The sequence below is a fragment of the Prionailurus viverrinus genome, chromosome D1 (assembly GCF_022837055.1).
Source record: "Prionailurus viverrinus isolate Anna chromosome D1, UM_Priviv_1.0, whole genome shotgun sequence".
Classification (NCBI taxonomy): domain Eukaryota; kingdom Metazoa; phylum Chordata; class Mammalia; order Carnivora; family Felidae; genus Prionailurus; species Prionailurus viverrinus.
This window is the reverse complement of record NC_062570.1, coordinates 99,664,366-99,683,208: the sequence shown is the minus strand read 5'-3', so window position 1 is coordinate 99,683,208 and position 18,843 is coordinate 99,664,366. Positions and strand designations below refer to the sequence as shown.

At 58.6% G+C, this 18,843-nt stretch overlaps 1 protein-coding gene across 1 annotated transcript; it reads left to right on the top strand.

Moving 5' to 3' along the window:
• The first annotated feature begins 1,651 nt into the window (after positions 1-1,651).
• Positions 1,652-18,777, top strand: MYBPC3 (myosin binding protein C3). The gene is made up of 35 exons (XM_047823967.1): positions 1,652-1,708; positions 2,779-3,045; positions 3,587-3,700; positions 3,790-3,882; positions 3,973-4,121; positions 4,953-5,070; positions 5,567-5,615; positions 5,796-5,825; positions 5,983-6,036; positions 6,650-6,652; positions 6,984-7,001; positions 7,222-7,385; positions 7,884-8,016; positions 8,285-8,287; positions 8,426-8,550; positions 8,639-8,744; positions 8,840-9,006; positions 9,424-9,589; positions 10,287-10,393; positions 10,483-10,512; positions 11,768-11,907; positions 12,182-12,265; positions 12,970-13,129; positions 13,399-13,503; positions 13,593-13,781; positions 15,109-15,243; positions 15,426-15,593; positions 16,288-16,376; positions 16,510-16,705; positions 16,864-17,003; positions 17,229-17,388; positions 17,502-17,638; positions 17,926-18,112; positions 18,301-18,337; positions 18,488-18,777. The coding sequence occupies exons 1-34, from the start codon at positions 1,684-1,686 to the stop codon at positions 18,309-18,311; spliced, it is 3,822 nt and encodes a 1,273-aa protein (XP_047679923.1). The 5' UTR covers positions 1,652-1,683; the 3' UTR covers positions 18,312-18,337; positions 18,488-18,777.
• Positions 18,778-18,843: the final 66 nt, after the last annotated feature.

Here is an 18,843-nt window from a genome sequence, read left to right as displayed (position 1 = left end):
CACACTGGATTTTCTGGCCACTTATTACATGTCAACCTTGACAAGCAGAGTCGGATATCATCCCATTTTATAGATTGGGAAACTGAGTCTTGGAGAGGTCAAATGATTCGTTCAAGGTCACACAGCTAGGAGAGGGGCGGGCCAGATCCCACTGCACATGGGTGCTAGGTCAGCGTGGAGCAGAAAGGCTCAACGTGTCTGGAATGGGGTGCCGTGGAGCACGGCCAGGAGCAGGAATTAAGCCCCAAGGCATCCTCACAGCATCCATGCTGGCAGGACCCTAGTGCATAGCTGCTGTCTTGTGCTCTCTGGCTTCTAGTCCACAACAAGGGAGAAACAGAAAAAGATGAGCCTAGAAGCATCTTGTTTGCAACCACAGCAAGATGGGGGGAGCAGACCACCTGGGACTGAGTAAACGGCCCAAAGCAGCCAGCAGGCCTCAGAGAACCCGGACTCTGGGGCCATTAGCATCGGCGCAAACACCCCCAAATGCATCCTTGCCCCGAGAGCGAAACTGTGACCTCCCTTCTCGGGCTTCCAAGCCCCAAGAGAGGGTCAATAGTGTTCCGTCCTCTTTAAGAAGGCCAAGGGGAATGCAATACAGTTTAAAAGTAGTTAGAAAGCACTCCACAGAGGCAGAAAAGAATGGATTCCGTGTCTACAGGAATGGTAAGTTTGGACCACGTGGCAATGCTTGTGTACAGAATTCCTCCCATGGGGGTCAGGAAGGACAAATGGCCTTTCCTGATATTGGACCTTGCTTGGAGAAAGTCACGTGTAATTTGCTTCTTTCTGTGTAGCAACCGATACTCCTGAGGTGATGGGGTGGGGGGTGGGTGGGTAGGAAGGGGGGGCAGTCACAGACGGCCAAAGTTCATAGAGGAACAGTGGGGGTGGGGATGGGAATTCAGAATATTCTGGCAGTATTTTCCGTGTGAATCCTTGTGACTTTGGCAAGAGCCATCTCTGTTTCTGCCTTCCGCTTTGAGGTTTACCCCAATACCCTTACCTGCAGACCCCGCCCAGCCCTTCCCCTTGGGTGGCACCAGCCCCCAGTACTGCTCTCTCCCCACACGGCCCTGGACTAAGCCCCCCCAGGACTCTGCAGCACGAGGCCAGCCTGGGGCCCTGTGCGCCGCAGTAGGAGAGATATTTTCATTCAGCACTTCCTGTGTGCCTGGCCCTGCTCTCGCCTTTCCATTTATAAACCCACTTCGTTCATGGAACAGTCCTACACAGTGGATGCTGCTTTCATCACCCCACTTTATAGATGAGGGAACTAAGGCACTGAGGTTAAGGAAAGGGCAGTGCCTGGTCTCAGGGCAGCCCGGCCCCAGGATCTGGATCTGTGCCAATTCACCATACAGTCTCCCTGTCAGATGAACATATAGATAGGGCTTGGGGTGCCCCTGAGGCTTACCAAGGGTTAGAGGGGCAGAAGCCATCATATTGGACCCGAGGGGGAAGGGACAGGAGATAGCCGGGATCAGTGTGGCCCTGCCATCGCCCTGGAGAGCCTCGCTCTCTGGAATTTGTCTATATTTAGCAGGTGGTTGGGCAAGAGGCAGATAAGAAATCCTGGGGAGGGGGAGGGCCCCTTATATAGTGTGGGGGGACGGGTCCTGCTCAGATCCTCCTTGGGTGGCCTGTGACTGCTCAGATCCTGGTGTGGTCTCTCTCAAGATGCCTGAGCCGGGGAAGAAGCCAGGTAGCCGCAGGTCTAGGGTTGGGGCTGAGTGGGGTGGCCAGGAGGGCTGGGGCATCTACAATTGGGGGGTTCCTGAGTGAGTTCCTGAGTTCCTGAGAGTGGGGGCTGTCTTCTGGGTCTTTTTCTGATTCTTGGTTTCTCCTTCCCATCCTTCTGATGAGAGTGAGGGTGAACCAGGGCCAGGGGGCACAGAGTGGGCCATCACCCCAGTCTTGGGACAGAAGAAGATCCCTTCCCTATCCCCATCCCTTCTGCAGCAAGATTAGGCCTGGGCTTGCCTTTTGGGGAAAGGCTGCCACAGGCAGGGGCCCAAGTTGAGTCTAGACTTGAGCCAGTCTCGCTGAATGCTCTTGGGCAAGCCCTTGCCCTCTCTGGGTCTCAGTTTCCCTATCTGTGTAAGGAGGAGTTGAGTTGGCTCTCTCCAGTTGTGATAGTCTCCGCTTTATGAGCCTGCATTCCCGTGGCCCTCACACCTGGCGTGAAAATGCCAGTTCTTCTGCTCTGCGAGAGAATGGTCGAGAAGCCCTGATCCTGGGCCAAGGGCAGAGAAAGTCACAGGCCAGGGACTTGGTCCTGGCTTGTGCCCTTACCAAGGTCATTCAGGGCAGGGACCCAGCCCCCCAGCCCCCAGCGCCTCCCAGGCCAGCTTTATCTCAGTTGCTGATTCTCAGCCTGAGGCCCTTGGAGAACAAATTTAGCCACAATTCAAGTGGACAGAGTACCTGTCCCTTGCCAAGGGCCCCAGATGGTGGGGGAGAGAGGGAGTTGGGCTTCCCCAGGAAGGAAGGGTCAGGTATCCAAGGACATACCTAACAAAATTCTTGTGTGGAGGTTAGGACCGCGGCCCTGGCTCTTCTGCCTACTGGCTGTGTGATGTTGGATAAGTCACTTGAACTCTCTGAGCCTCAGTGTCCGCATATGAGAAATGGGCATAATAATTGCATCTGTCTCATAGAGCCACTGAAGCATTAAATGAGGCGATGCATTAAAGTGCTTTAGGAAGAAGGGACGCAGGGTTGGGGTGCCTGGGCCAGCCAGTGGCTCCTGCAGCCTCCATTGGCCTATCTCAGTCTCAGCCTTCAGCAAGAAGCCAAGGTCAGTGGAAGTGGCAGCCGGCAGCTCTGCTGTGTTCGAGGCCGAGACAGAGCGGTCAGGAGTAAAGGTGCGCTGGCAGCGGGGGGGCAGTGACATCAGCGCCAGTGACAAGTATGGCCTAGCAGCCGAGGGCACGAGGCACACTCTGACAGTGCGGGACGTGGGCCCCGCCGACCAGGGACCCTACGCAGTCATCGCTGGCTCCTCCAAGGTCAAGTTTGACCTCAAGGTCATAGAAGCAGGTAAGACCCTGGTCCGCCTTCCCTAGGTTTGAGCTTCTGGGGCAGCCTGGCCATCTCTCCCTCACCCAGGGTATAGGAGGAGCCTTTCCACTTTCTTGCCTTTGCTTTGGCTGAGCCGTCTGCCAGGAATTCCCTTCCTCCCTTTTCTGCAGCAAGACCTCACTGAGTGTCCCCATGTGTCTCCCTGGCCTGTTCCAGTCATTGTGGAAGTAGGGAAAGTTCTGAGATGGATAAGGCACCACGCAACCCTCCCTCCAGACGCCTTCTCACAGATGGGGACTCGGTGGGCTGCGTGCGCTGGCAGGGAAGCCCCTGGTTGCTGCGGGTGTGGAGGGAGCCCCAGGGGAAAGGAGGGGGAACGGAGCCCACAGCTGCCCGGGCCGACCCACCAGGGCGTGGGTGCACAGTCTGCGAGGGTGAGGAGGCCAGATGCACACACTGCAGTATGTGACCAGCCTGCAAAGACTGAGGGGGACCAGGGACAAGAGGAGGGCTCTCTGCTTAGAAGCTGCTCCACGACCCCCCACCCTTTCCCTTCCAGAGAAGGCAGAGCCTGTGCCGGGCCCTGCTCCTGCCCCTACTGAGGCTCCTGGAGGCTCCGGAGAAGCACTGGCCTCGACCACTGAGGAGGAAGGAGGCTCCCCAAGTCCCAAAGGTGAGCCGGTGCAGGGAGGGCGGTGCAGGGACGGTGAAGGCCAGCGGATGGGGTGTCCCAAGGCAGGTCACAAAGGCCTCTGCTCACAGGGTCAAGCTCAACAGCCCCCGATGGCTCTGGTGCCTCTGATGACCCCATCGGCCTCTTCGTGATGCGGCCACAGGATGGCGAGGTGACCGCAGGTGAGTGTGGGCTGCGGCACCCCAGGGTGGGGTGGGGCAGGGCACAGCAGGGCACCCGCCCAGGCCCAGCCTGTCGCCCTTTCCCTGCAGGTGGCAGCATCACCTTCTCAGCCCGCGTGGCCGGCGCCAGCCTCCTGAAACCGCCCACAGTCAAGTGGTTCAAGGGCAAGTGGGTGGACCTGAGCAGCAAGGTGGGCCAACACCTGCAGCTGCACAACAGTTACGACCGGACCAGCAAGGTGGGGCCTGCGGGCACGGCACGGTTCAGGGGCCCCCTGGAAAGAGGGCTTGGGAGCCCCTGGGAGGCACCGGGGGCACAGGGGAGCCTGGGGGTCACCCTGAGACTGAAGGCACACAGGAGGTGCAAAAACGAGACCTAGGGAAGTTGGGAAGGAGGTTGGATAGCCAGGGGCACCCGGGGACAATGGGGAGGCCCAGGAGACCTGTGGGACATGCTGGGCTTGGAGGGCACGACAGTCTTAAGGGGGCATAATAAAACTTGTGGAGGCAGGGGGCCCAGGAAGGCTGAGGGACCTCATGAAGCATGGGGGCAGGTGGCATCAGCCAGTGAAGATGTGAATCCTCTGGATGGATGAGTATTGGAGCTCAAGGGGCTCTTCATTACACAAAGAAACTGAAGCTTGAGAGGTTGTTGCTGCTGGTCTGATGTCACTCTGAGCCAGGCCTAGAACCTGTGCTTTGACTCCCAGCTTCTGCTCCTCCCACTCTTCCACAGTCTTGGCCCAGGCAAAGGCTCCTCTGGCAGGGCAGGGCCAACACGTTCAGTTGTGTGGGTTGTGCACTGCACAAAAGTGCCTTGTCTTAAGTGAAGGTCATTTGCCTCGTAGCCATCACAGATTTATATTTTATTACCACCTTGTGCCAGCAGATGGCAGTCACGTGTCTTGAAAAGGGGCTCTTTTTCCTATTTACACAAAACCCTTACCCACAGGTTAACTAAACCCTGAGGGGTGAAAATGTTGGTGGCCATTAGCCACTCCCAGTCTCCTTTAGGAGTGAAGAGCCTTCTCTTCCGGTCCCTGGTCTCCCCTGATACCTTCCTTCTACAGGTCTACCTGTTTGAGCTGCACATTACAGATGCCCAGACTACTTTTGCAGGTGGCTACCGCTGTGAGGTTTCCACCAAGGACAAATTTGACAGCTGCAACTTCAGTCTCACTGTCCATGGTGAGGGGAGCCCTGGCGTCCTGGGCTCAGGTCCCCATGGGTCTCATCCCCCACGTCTGCCTCCATTTCCCAACACTAAGGAGGATGTCTAGTCCCAACCGGACAACCACTGCCCACATGCCCAGTGCTGCTCATGCAGGGGCATGAGAGAAACCCATGGAAGTTCCCAGGGTTGGGGTGGGGTCTGACAGCCAAGTCCAGATCTCATGGATGGTGAGATGGTCCAGGCTCCTGGCACAGGTGAACAGGTGAAGGGTGAGCTGGGAGCTGCGTGGGAGATCAGCCACCGCTAAGGGGCTGGGGACCATCAACTACCCAAACTCCCTGGTACCTCAGTTCTGGAAAGGCTCAGAATGTGGGGTCCTGGGGCAGATGCCCGCTCTCAAGGGTCATGGATGGGAAGGTCTGTAATACTCGGAGACTCCGGGGTGAGTGAGGCTTCTGGGGTGTGCCCTCTGAAGCCCCTTCCCTGTCTCATCTCCCTGTCTGAACGCAGAGGCCGTTGGCCCTGGAGACCTGGACCTCCGATCAGCTTTCCGCCGCACGTGAGTGGTCATCTCTTCTCAGGGACGGCAGGGAGGCCAGTGCTGGGATCTGAAGCCCCTCGGGGTCAGGGCTGGGAATGATGTGGGGGGGGGGCTATGGGGGGACAGGGCTGAAGTTGATAGTGATGGGGGACAGCAAGCTCCCCCGGGCAGCTGAAGGAACTGGTTCTAACCCCACAGGAGCCTGGCTGGAAGTGGTCGGCGGATCAGGTACCCCAATCCCAGCCCCTGCTTGTCAGACTTCGGGGGTCTGAAATGGAGCCCCCCATCCAGACAGTGTCCCTTCCTCTCCCAGTACCTCTCCCCACCCCCACCTCCCCAAGTCTCTTCCAGTTGGGGAGGTCCTTACTGGGGCCCCTCTCCGTAGTGACAGCCACGAGGACGCTGGAACTCTGGATTTCAGCTCGCTGCTGAAGAAGAGGTGAGCCCCTGGGTAGCAGCTCCTGGGCAGATGGTGAGGCCCCATTTCAAATACCAGCAATGCGGTTTTCCGGCTGTGTGGCCCTGAGCTGGTTACTGTACCTCTCTAAACCAATTTCCCTGTCTGTCAAATGGGATAATCCTAGGGGTGCCTGGGTGGCTCAGTCAGTAAAATGGCGACTTCGGCTCAGGTCACGATCTCACTGTTCGTGGGTTCGAGCCCTGCATCGGGCTCTGTGCTGATGGCTCAGATCCTGGAGCCTACTTCGGATTCTGTGTCTCCTCTCTCTGTCCCTCTTCCCCTTGTGCTCTGTCTCACTCTGTATCTCAAAAATAAATAAGCATTAAAAAAAAATTGGATAATCCTGGTGTTGGGAAGAGTCAGAGGGCTCTGCAGACATGATATCTTGTGAACTAACATCCTCCCAGGGTCCCCCACGACCCCTGACGCTTGAGTCCATGAGAGCTTGCCTCAGTAGACTCCAGGGACTCACAAGAAGCTGGGAGGGGGCGCCAAGCTGCAGGGATTTCTCCCCCAGCCCCTCCAGCTGACTCTGTGTCCTCTCCCTCTCTCTCCTGGACCCTGCGTTGTGGCTGATGCTGCCGCGGCCTAGAGAGTAAGCATCGGGGGCTGGTGTTTGGGGGCAACAGGGTGTTGGTGGGACTCTGTACCCTGGTGACAGACAGGGCTGGGAATCAGACAGACCTGAGTGTGGATCCCCACTGCCTGGGGCGTCTCTGAGTTTTGGTTCTCCAGATACTCACCTGCCAGAGCTCAGGAGGAACAAACAAGGCCCTGTGTGGGGAAGGCCCTGCTGTGTAAATGGAGGGACACTGGTGTGGGGAGAAGGGAGGGGTGAAGGTCCACGGGCTGTGGCCCCAGGGCCTTTGTGGGCAGGTGGCCCATGCCTCTAATGGTCCACTGCCTTTTTGTCCTGCCCGGAGCAGCAGTTTCCGGAACCTAAGGTGAGTGCGTGATGAAGCCTGTGCCCCCATCACCCCCACTTCCACCAGGACTCCCCCATACTGAACTCGAGGTCCAAAGCCAGCCCAAGCGGCACCACCAGAGGGGTCCTGGGCCCCAGGAAGCCCCACCCCAGGGGAGGGCGGGGGGCAACAGTCCTGCCTGCCTCCCCCCCCCCCCCAGCCAGAGGGGATTCCCTTGAGGCCTCTCTGCTGGACGCAGGGACCCGAGGCTGGAGGCGCCAGCCGAGGAGGACGTGTGGGAGATCCTGCGGCAGGCATCCCCCTCCGAATATGAGCGCATCGCCTTCCAGCACGGCATCACCGACCTGCGCGGCATGCTCAAGAGGCTCAAGGGCATGAAGCGAGACGAGAAGAAGAGCACAGGTTAGCCCTCTGCTGCCATGCAAGAGGAGAGGGCACACGCACACACTCACATGCGCGCACACACACACGAAAAGGTAAGAGTCAGCTTAGACCAGAGACACCACAAGAAGAGGACAGAGCACAGCTGGGCCCTCCTCACTGAGTAGAAGCCTGGGGGGTGCTGTAAAGCAGAGTCAAGAAGGAGAGAAGGTCCCTTTGGCTGCTGTCTCCCTCTCCGGCCCAGCTTCTGTCTCTCTGGGAGCCGCTAACCCTATCCCTGAGCTAGGCAGGTGGAGGGGACCCCAAGGAAGGCAGAAGGACAAAGAGAGAGGAGACAGACACGTAGAACAGAGATAATAAAGAGACAGGCACAGTGGAGATAGAGAAAATGGGGGACACAGGCAGAGTGCGGTGGGAGGACTCGGCCCAGTGGCACGGCCACCAGCCACGGCGATGCGTGTGAGCCTTCTGGGGCAGCAGGGGCGGCAGGGCAGTGGGGGTGCTGACGGAGGTGCTCAGCCTTTCAGAAGAAGCTGGAGCCCGCCTACCAGGTGAGCAAGGGCCACAAGATCCGGCTGACCGTGGAGCTGGCCGACCCCGACGCCGAGGTCAAGTGGCTGAAGAATGGACAGGAGATCCAGATGAGCGGCAGGTGCGGTGGGGCTGTGAGGGGCGGGGGGGCAGGTGCAGTCCTGGGAGCAGCGGGGGCAGGGAGGCTCCCAGCCTGCTCTCCGTGCCTCTCACGGCCGGCCGCTGCCGTGTCTCTGTGCGGCTTCTGCCCTGCGTGTCTCTCCCCATTTTCCTCTCCCTGGGTCTAATTGCCCATCTTTCTGTTTCTGCCTGTCTCTGTTCCTCGCCCTTTTGCTCCGGGTCTCGCTTCCTCCCGCCTGGATGCTCCCATGGCCCCTTCTGCTCCACAGCAAGTAAGGCCCAGCTCCGGGAAGGAAGGCTCGGGGGTGGAGGCACGGTCCAACGGGAGGAGGGGGTCGGACGGGGCACCTGGGACACACGAGGTGAGTGACGGCTGTCCATCCATGCCCCACCCCCGGCCTCCGGCACAGGTACATCTTCGAGTCCGTGGGTGCCAAGCGCACGCTGACCATCAGCCAGTGCTCGCTGGCCGATGACGCGGCCTACCAGTGCGTGGTGGGCGGGGAGAAGTGCAGCACCGAGCTGTTCGTCAAAGGTGGGCCTAGACCGGGGCCCCTGGGAGGCTGGGACCCTGCAGGGAGAGTGCACAGGGCTCGGCCATCTACGTTCTCCTTGCTCGCCAGAGCCCCCCGTGCTGATCACTCGGCCCCTGGAAGACCAGCTGGTGATGGTGGGGCAGCGGGTGGAGTTTGAGTGCGAAGTGTCTGAGGAGGGGGCCCAGGTCAAGTGGTGAGTGCCAGAGGCACGGGGGCGTGGGCAGGGCTGGGGGGCCTGCGGGCATCCCCAAAGGAGGCCTCGGCACTTACTGCCCGCCCACCGGCCAGGCTGAAGGATGGGGTGGAGCTGACCAGGGAGGAGACCTTCAAATACCGGTTCAAGAAGGACGGGCAGAGACACCACCTCATCATCAACGAGGCGACGCTGGAGGACGCGGGGCACTACGCGCTGCGCACCAGCGGGGGCCAGGCGCTGGCCGAGCTCATCGTTCAGGGTGAGGCCCCGGGGGGGAGCACAGGAGGCTGCAAGGCCCTGGGCGCCCTCGGCCCCAGCACCACCCCCGGCCGTGTTTGGGAATCAGGCAAACCCAGGATGGAGGCCTGTGTGACCTTGGGCAGGTCACTCTGACACACCGAGCCTCGCCATTCTCATCTGTAAAATGGAGGTGCCGAGGTGGCCACCTCAGAGACTACTGGGAGGGCCAGATGGGCCTGGTTAGTGTTGCCCCGCACCACACACACACTTGAGCTTCCTCGTGCACCCCGTCCCATCATCGTAGGCACACATGAATCACACTCACGCGTGCACACGTGGGTTTTCACATGCCCGTGTGATCTCCACACAGATTCACGCCCACACCCACACACACCGTCCCCGGCTCACTGGCTCTGCCCTGCCCTCCGCCCCCCAGAGAAAAAGCTGGAGGTGTACCAGAGCATCGCAGACCTGACCGTGGGTGCAAAGGACCAGGCGGTGTTCAAGTGTGAAGTGTCCGATGAGAACGTGCGGGGCGTGTGGCTGAAGAACGGGAAGGAGCTGGTGCCCGACAGCCGCGTAAAGGTGTCCCACATTGGGCGGTGAGTGTGCAGAGCTGGGCCCCAATGCAAAGGGGGGCAGGCAGATGGGGAGAGCAGAGACTGAGACAGAGAGAGAGACAGAGGGAGAAACAGACAGATACTAGAGACACATAGGGAGACAGGGAAAAACAGGGAGAGACAGAGAAAGAGAGAGAGACAGCGAGACAGAGAAGGACAGGAAGAGACACACAAATAGACACAGGACACAGACTGAGATAGAGACAGAGAGAGAGGGAGAGAAGGAGCATACAGAAGAGAATCCTGCAGAGGCAGAGGAGAGAAAGAGAGAAGTAGTGAGAGAGACAGACAGGCTGGGAGTTCCCCCGGGCCCCTCCCCGAAGGTCATGGCCAGGGCAGGGCAGGAGGCAGCCAGGCCAGCTCTGGCCAAGGGCCCTCACTCTCTCCCACTCTCTTACTCATGCCTCGAGCATCTGCACCGGCCCGTGCTGGGTCCAAGGTCACAGAGATTAGTGACAGCAGCCCCCGATCAGTCTCTAAAGGCCCAGCCAAGGGGCACTTGTACATTGCCTACCTCTGAAAACACGCGAGGGAGCTAGAAAGTCAAAAATAGCGAAAGCATTTAAAATACCAGCACCCCACTGAGCTAAGGCGGGGCAGGGGCCCTCTGGAGCCCTGACTACCACGAGACTGGGGTGTGTGGTCCAGTGGGCTCCCCTGAGCCACCACATCCCTGCAGAGTCCACAAACTGACCATTGACGACGTCACGCCTGCCGACGAGGCGGACTACAGCTTTGTGCCTGAGGGCTTCGCCTGCAACCTGTCAGCGAAACTCCATTTCATGGGTGAGCGGGCGCCTGGGCCAGGTGGGGGCCCCGTCGCCGGGCTCTGCCTGTGCCCAGCCCCGTGCCGCATGCTCTCCCTTCTCTTGCAGAGGTCAAGATTGACTTCGTGCCCAGGCAAGGTGAGTCGCGGGACCTCCTCCCCATGCCCACTCCACCCATGTCCCTCTCCACTCACAGAGGGAAGAGCAAGGAAGCTGGGGTGGGGACCCCAAGACCCAAGCCCCAGCTCTGTCAGTCAGAACCATGGGCCAATTATAATCTCTATGCACCTCAGTTTCCTATTCTCTGAAGTGGGAATCCTGACGTGCCTCCTCCACGGGGTGTAGGAAAGATGAGACAAGAAGATGTGAGATTTCATTATTAATTTTCTGCTTTTAGAAGTACCCCTCCTTCTTTTAGATTAAACATCAAGCATCTATCCTAACTTCAGGAGGGTAGTCCGGGCTGAAGCATGCTCTAGGTCAGGGCTTTCCAAACTAAGTTCATTCATTGAATAGGGATACTCCATTTAAAAAGGGTTCCATGGTTGGAGGGGCACCTGGGTGGTTCAGTCGGTTAAGCGTCCGACTTCGGCTCAGGTCATGATCTTGTGGTTTGTGAGTTCAAGCCCCGTGTCAGGCTCCGTGCTGACAGCTCAGAGCCTGGGCCTGCTTTGGATTCTCTGTCTCCTACCTTCTCTGTTCCTTCCCCGCTTGCACACGCACACTTTCTCCCTCTCTCTCTCTCTCTCAAAAAAAAAAATAATAAATAAAATAAAATAAAATAAAATAAATAAGCATTAAAAAAGGTATATGTAAGTGATGAACCACTGGATTCTACTCCTGAAGCCAAGGCCACACTGTATGTTAACTAACCTGAGAATCTAGGGGGGAAACAAAAAGGGTTCCATGGTGAAGTCAGTTTGAGAATCACTGAACACTTGGGCCACCTCCTGCTGACTCAGAAGCATGTCAAAGGCTCTGGAAAATCCTGTGGTGAAGAAATGTGCTTAACTTGGTTTAATCCAGGGCCTCCTCATCGATTTGGCCGTGGAAACTTCTTTTTCTTTTTTCTGGCAAGACACTGGTGTTCCTCCTAAGCGCAGTCTGAGAAATGCTACAGTAGGCGACCCGATGTTACAAACCTCCCTGGAACTTCCTGGGGGGATGGAAAGGTCTTAGATCTTGACCTGGTGGTGGTTGCACAGGTGTATACAATTGTGACACCTCATCGAGCCGTATGCTCAAATCTTGGCGTCTTCTTGAATGGAAATTACATGTCAGTCGAATTGATTAAAAAACAACCACCAGGGGCATGGCCTCCTTCCAGTTTCCACCTCTTTCATGGGGCTTGGGCCCCTGCCCCTTTTTCTGACCTATGCCATCTCCCCCCCAGAACCACCCAAGATCCACCTGGACTGCCCGGGCCGCAAGCCGGATACCATTGTGGTTGTGGCTGGGAACAAGCTACGCCTGGATGTCCCTATCTCTGGGGACCCTGCTCCCACTGTGATTTGGCAGAAGACCCTCACACAGGTACTGGGGATCCCTCCTCCACTTCCCCATCTGTAAAATGGGTGCGTGGGACCAATGGGTGTTGGCATCGGCTCCCCACCCCACCCCACAAGTGCACACCCTACAACTGGCTACCCACTGGGAGTGCAGAGGCTCAGCTGGCTGGGAGGCGGGCAAGGTGGGCAGCAGAATGTGGGTGGGCAAAGGGGGGCCAGAGGGGCCGCTGGGCAGGGATGATACCCTCCAGGCTGAGTCAGCCCCTCTTCCCCCTGCTTCCCTCCGGCTCTGTTCCCAGAAGAACAAGGTCCCAGCAGGGCCATCCCTGGATGCCCCAGGGGAGGATGCAGGTGACAGTGATGAGTGGGTGTTTGACAAGAAGGTGAGTGAGGCTGATGGTGGGATCCAGCTCGTTTGCCTCCCGTGATTTTCTGCCTACACGGTTTCCACCCTTTGGTGAGGTCTCCGTGAAGCCACCACGTCTGGCCAGCTGTGTTCCTGCCCCAGGCATGGTCTACGTGGGATCCTCATGCCTCGGCCAGGCACGAGTTCCCTGAACATTGCTGGGAAGCCCTCATGACTGGCCTGTTCCCAAGGCTCCCGTCTCCCTGGGCCGGCCTTGACTTTGTACTTCTTCCCGACTGGAGAGGGGGTTTCCCTGGCACTTTTCTGTCAGAGCAGCTGCCTGGGCACCACTCGGGTCAGCTCTTCCTCCTCCAGGCACAGTTGACCCCTCCACCCACCTGAGGTCTTTCGGGATCCTCAGCTCTGTAAGGTCATGTGCTTTCCATTTGGCAGATGAGAAAACTGAGGCACAGAGAAAATCGATGATTGCCTAAAGCTCCGTGATAAAGCCAGACCTGGAGCCCAAGCCCCTGGCCCCAGTGCTTTGCCCACGGCGAGCGCTAAACAAAGCTGTCTGGACTCGGTGCTCACAAGAGTGCAGTTTCCACTCAAGCTACATCTGCTCCAGGGACCCCGTGCGGAGTTCTGTTCCTATCTCTGGCCATTGCACGGGCTGTCAAAGCCTGTGGTGTCTGACTTGGCCCTTCTCCCCCACTTCCCCTCCCCCCCCCCCCCCCCCAGCTGCTGTGTGAGACCGAGGGCCGGGTGCGGGTGGAGACCACCAAGGACCGCAGCATCTTCACTGTCGAGGGGGCAGAGAAGGAAGACGAGGGTGTCTACGTTGTCACAGTGAAGAACCCCGTGGGCGAGGACCAGGTCAACCTCACAGTCAAGGTCATCGGTGAGGCTGGCTGGCCTGGGGCCAGCAGGGAGGCCCGTCCATTTACTTGTTTAGCCACGTGACAAACATCACGGGCATGCTCTCAGCTCCGTGGAGAGGATTGGGATGAGGACATGGGGTGAATGTGGGCAGTGGGGAGCCATGAAAAGCATTGGTCACAGGCTGGTGACACAATCAGAACTGCATTCTGGAAGCATCTGTGGGGTGGTGGGGGCAGGCAGCCTTGGCCCTGGGCCCTGGGCGGGGCTGATGTGGGTCCATCCCTCCAGATGTGCCAGATCCCCCCGCGGCCCCCAAGATCAGCAATGTGGGTGAGGACTCCTGCACCGTGCAGTGGGAGCCGCCTGCCTACGACGGGGGGCAGCCAGTCCTGGGTGAGTGCAGGGCACGGGGATAGAGCTCAGGGCCGGGGTTGTGGGGCAGGCTGGGCCCCAGACCAGAGCTCCTGTCTCCCCTTCATCAGGCTACATCCTGGAGCGCAAGAAGAAGAAGAGCTTCCGGTGGATGCGGCTGAACTTCGACCTGCTGCCGGAGCTGAGCCACGAGGCTCGGCGCATGATCGAGGGCGTGGTGTATGAGATGCGAGTCTACGCGGTCAATGCCATCGGCATGTCCAGGCCCAGCCCTGCCTCCCAGCCCTTCATGCCTATTGGTGAGCCTGCCTGGCCTGGCACTGCCCCACGCCCTCCCTGGTCAGAAGCAGCTGCTCTGTGGGCAGCCACCCCACTAGGCATTTACATCCGGGTCCCTTTTAAAAGGCTCCCTCGGGGATAATCCTTTTCATTTCACAGAGGAAGGAAGTGAGGCTCTGAGAAGTTAGAAGACTTGCTCAAGGTCACCTAGCTGGTAGGGGTGGAGCTGAGCCTCTCACCACTCTGTTGGTGCCTCTCAGGCCTCACTCTCCACATCTGTAAAATGGGGATAATGACAGTATCTACTTCATGGAACTTAAGGTGAAATGAGATAACGCAGGCAGAACATCTGGCATACAGCAGGTGCTCCATAAATGTTAACTGTCCCCTCTTCCCCACTCCCTTCAAGCAGGGTTTGTCATATATGGGATAGGGTGAGGGCACTGGGCGCCTTGGGGTCTAAGAGGCGTGGGTCTGTCTCCACCACCCCCAGGAGGGCCATCTAGGGTCACTGCCCTGAAGTGGCCATTTCCTCATCTGAGTCATGGGGGTCGAGAGGGTGGAAGGGATGCTGACAGGTGTGTCAGGCTCTCAAGGACAGCTGTCCCTACCAGGATGTGGGAGTGGGGGGGGGGGGTGGCTGTCTGTGGCATGGGCAGAAGCCACCCCCTGCCCAAGGACCCAGCACGGCTTGGGGAGATGGAGGCAAGGGGTGGGGGTGGGGGGGACTGTGGGGAGAAGGGTCCAGGCCTCTCTCTTTAGAGACTGGCTTCCAGTCAGTCAACTATTAGCTGTCAGTCAACTCGCCCGATCATACAGTGCCAGGAAATCTCGTTTTCAGCTAGTTTTTCTTTAACTTACATTTATAGCATTTCCTGTGTTGTCTGACAGAAGGCGCTCCTTCTAAGCATGTTTGTGCTCTTTTGGGTATCTATTCCTATTTAGCGCTCTTTTTTTTTTTTTTTTTTTTTTTTTTTTTTGAGAAGGAGAGAAGAGTCAGGGAAAGAGAATCGTAAGCAGGCTCCATGCCCAGCGTGGGGCCTGAAGTGGGGTTCAGTCTCACGTGAGACCATGACCTGAGCGGAAATGAAGTCTACCGCCTAACGACTGAGCCACCCAGGCAGCCCTAGGCTCTCTTTTGTAATTGCTGTGTTTGTTTGTAAGCCTATCTAGAGACAGGTCTTTTAGTGGGAGCTGAAATAATTCTGACAGCCCTCGAATAAGCCAGGCTAAGGGCAAGTGTCCCTGCGTGACCGGTGGCCAGTTGAGGGTCTGGGTCAGAGCCCTTCCGTTTCCCCCAGTGGTGTAGGCTCACTCAGACCCCTCTCTGACTCCGCCTCTGCCTAGGCCCCCCCAGTGAGCCCACCCACCTGGCCGTGGAGGATGTCTCAGACACCACCGTCTCCCTCAAGTGGCGGCCCCCGGAGCGGGTGGGAGCCGGAGGCTTGGATGGCTACAGCGTGGAGTATTGCCGGGAGGGCTGTGAGTGCCCCTGCCCAGCCCCGGGCCCTCACCCAGCACCCTCCTCTGAATTGCCCCCCTCGGACCGGCACCTGTCACCCTGGTCGACCCCTCTTTACGGCAGAAGCCCCAGACAGCCACCGGAGGGCGGGCAGTGGGGCGGGCCCTTGATGTTGATGCTGCCCACGGGCTTCCCCGGCCAGGCTCGGAGTGGGTAGCTGCCCTGGAGGGGCTGACAGAACGCACCTCGTTGCTGGTGAAGGACCTGCCCACGGGGGCCCGGCTGCTCTTCCGTGTGCGGGCGCACAATATGGCGGGGCCCGGGGCCCCCATCGCCACCAAGGAGCCCGTGACAGTGCAGGAGATACTGCGTGAGTGGCCCTTGCGCAGTCACAGGACAGACCTGCCGCTGACATCCTGGCCGTTGGGGTCGGTGGAAATGGGGACATCCCGGGAGACCCTACTGGAGAGAGGGACAGGAGAGTCTGAGCCTTTATTCACGCCCCAGGCCCAGGGCAAACATTCGGAGAGGGTTCCCTGGGCTTTTCTGCATCAACCCCTAGTTCTGGGACAGGGAAAATGCAGGCCTTTGAGCTTTGTTCTCTGAGCCTCTCAGTTCAACAGGTAGGTATTGTCCCCGTGTTCATAATTTAGCGTCATTGGGTCATCTGGGATCCACTCCCCATTCCTCTATTCCCAGCAAAGGATCAATCATGTAAAGATTGGTTCTCAAAGCGGAAAGAGGCAGCAGACTGGGGCAGAAACAGTCTGCAGGACAGGGATAGAGTCCAAAAGTCTACATTTGCATCCTGGCCTGTGACTTCCTAGCTGCATGACCTCAAACAAGTTGCTCACCCTCTCCCATCCCTCCCTCTTACAGCGGTGTGGTGAGGTGGAGATAGAAGCAGGGGTTCCGTAGACCATCTGGGGCTGGGATAGGGGGAGCTGAGGGCAGGGTATTTTCCTCAGCCATAGCCTTCTGGGCCCTGCCTCGGGAGGGGAGGAGCTGTAGCGCTCCCCAGGGCTGAGCCCTCCCTTGCTGAGCTGCCCACTTGGCACCCGCAGAGCGGCCACGGCTCCAGGTACCCCGGCACCTGCGCCAGACCATCCAGAGGAAGGTCGGGGAGCCCGTGAACCTCCTCATTCCTTTCCAGGTAGGGCTGGTCCCCCTCTCTGTGCCCTGGTGTGTCGTCCTTGCCTAGCGGGTAGAGGAGTTTCAGGGGCTGACCAGACCCTGAGATGCCACCCAGTCGTGCCAGGCTTGGGGTGAGCTGTCCCTCCCTGCAGGGCAAGCCCCGGCCTCAGGTGACCTGGACCAAAGAGGGGCAGCCACTGGCAGGCGAGGAGGTGAGCATCCGCAACAGCCCCACGGACACCATCCTGTTCATCCGGGCTGCTCGCCGCGCCCACTCTGGCACCTACGAGGTGATGCTGCGGATCGAGAACATGGAGGACAAGGCCACGCTGGTCCTGCGGGTCGTTGGTGCGTGGCACTGGGGCCCCCTCTCTGAGATGCCCAGAGACCCTGCAGAAGGTGGCAGGCCAGGTCCAGGCTGGCGGGGGTGAGGGGGCCTCCCAGGGCCCTCTGTTCATACTCCAGCAGTCTCAGGAGGTCTGTTCCGGCTGGTCTCTCTCCTGCAGACAAGCCAAGCCCTCCCCAGGATATTCGGGTCACTGAGGCATGGGGTTTCAATGTGGTTCTGGAGTGGAAGCCACCCCAAGATGATGGTAACACAGAGATCTTGGGTTACACAGTACAGAAAGCTGACAAGAAGACCATGGTGAGCCTGGGGTTCTGGGCCCCCCATATGTACCCTCCCCAGGGCCGGGCACACCCGGGCACCAGCTTCCTCCCCTGACCTTAGAATGGGTCTGCTTTTCATCCTTGCTCTCTGATCTGGTTCCCTCCACAGTTGGGGTACAGACACCAGGGGTACCCAAAAGAGGCCCCTGGCAGGGAGTAGGGCCTGACCCCCAGAGACCCTCCCTTTCTTCCACACCCCCAGGAGTGGTTCACTGTCTTGGAACATTACCGTCGCACTCACTGTGTCGTCTCGGAGCTCATCGTTGGCAACGGCTACTACTTCCGGGTCTTCAGCCATAACACGGTGGGACCCAGTGACAACGCGGCCACCACCAAGGAGCCTGTCTTTATCCCCAGACCAGGTGCTGTACCTTTAGTTCCACCCCCAGGAGGAGCTGGGGCAGGGAGGCGGTAGGAGCAGGGAGGGGGCCTAGCGTGGTGTGGCACTCTTGGTGCAAAGTCTTATCACCCACAGGCATCACATATGAGCCACCCAACTACAAGGCCCTGGACTTCTCCGAGGCCCCGAGCTTCACTCGCCCTCTGGTGAACCGCTCAGTCATTGCTGGCTACAATGCTACCCTCTGCTGTGCTGTCCGGGGTAGCCCCAAGGTAGACAGTTTGGGATCCTGGTCCAGGCAGACTCAGGAGGCAGGGTTTGGAGGCTCCAACCTCCGTCGGTCCTCTCCCCAGCGTTTCCCTGCTTTCTACTGCCCAGGGGCGCAGGGCCGGGCTCCTCTCCCTGAGCAGGGCCTCGGCACTCTCCATTGGCTCCCTGTTCATTCCCTGCTTAGGCATAGTTTGGATTCCAGCGGGAGCCCCTAGAATACAAACAGGTTCCTGCCAGGTCTCCTGTCAACCTGAGATGGTCTCCCTCCCTCCCGTTACCTGATTTATAGCCCAAGGTTTCCTGGTTCAAGAATGGCCTGGACCTGAGAGAAGATGCCCGCTTCCGCATGTTCAGCAAGCAGGGAGTGTTGACCTTGGAGATCAGAAAGACCTGCCCCTTTGATGGGGGCGTCTATGTCTGCAGGGCCTCCAACTTACAAGGCGAGGCACAGTGTGAGTGCCGCCTAGAAGTACGAGGTGAGGAGCCCACAGGGCCAGGGCCCAGGGTGGTGGAGGCAGGGAACCAGCTGGGACTGTGCTGGCCTGGGCCATGCGGTGGCTCTGAGAGCAATGACCCTGTCTTGTCCAACACGTGTACTGGTTTCTGGGCTTTGCTCTCAGAGCTGAGAAACACACATGTGACATGGCCTCCTCCTCCCCTACAGTGCCTCAGTGATCCGGCTGGCTCCCGGAGAGGGCCAGGTATGTATTCCAAGTCACCCCGACACCACCACCCAGGTCAGAGGCTGGGCCCTGGCCCTTGGTTCAGGGGCAGCCATCAGGAAGTGGGGGTGCAGGTGCCTCTATGCAAGATTTCGGTGCAGCTCATTCACAAGGGAACCTGTGTTACAGGTGCCACAGGATGCCAGCCCATGTACTGGGAGCCTGGAAGGAAGCTGGACAAGCCGCCTTCTGCTGCTGGATATGTGTGTGCAAGTGTGTATCTTAGGGTTGGGCTAGTGGAAGCATCAGTAGGGCAGTGCAATTAAGGTGAGCGGGCCTGGGGGGCTCGGAGCACGGACTGAACTGAGCTCCCACTGGAAGCTCTCAGGTCTTTGGGACAAATGGGTGGTAGGCTCAGCAAATGGTGACTGGGGACAGGCCTTTCTGGCCTGCCATGTCTTCTCAATGTATAAGGGCAATAAAAGATCAGTGCGGTCACAGGAACTGACTCTTCTTGTCCAACGCATTTTTCACAAAAAGCACAG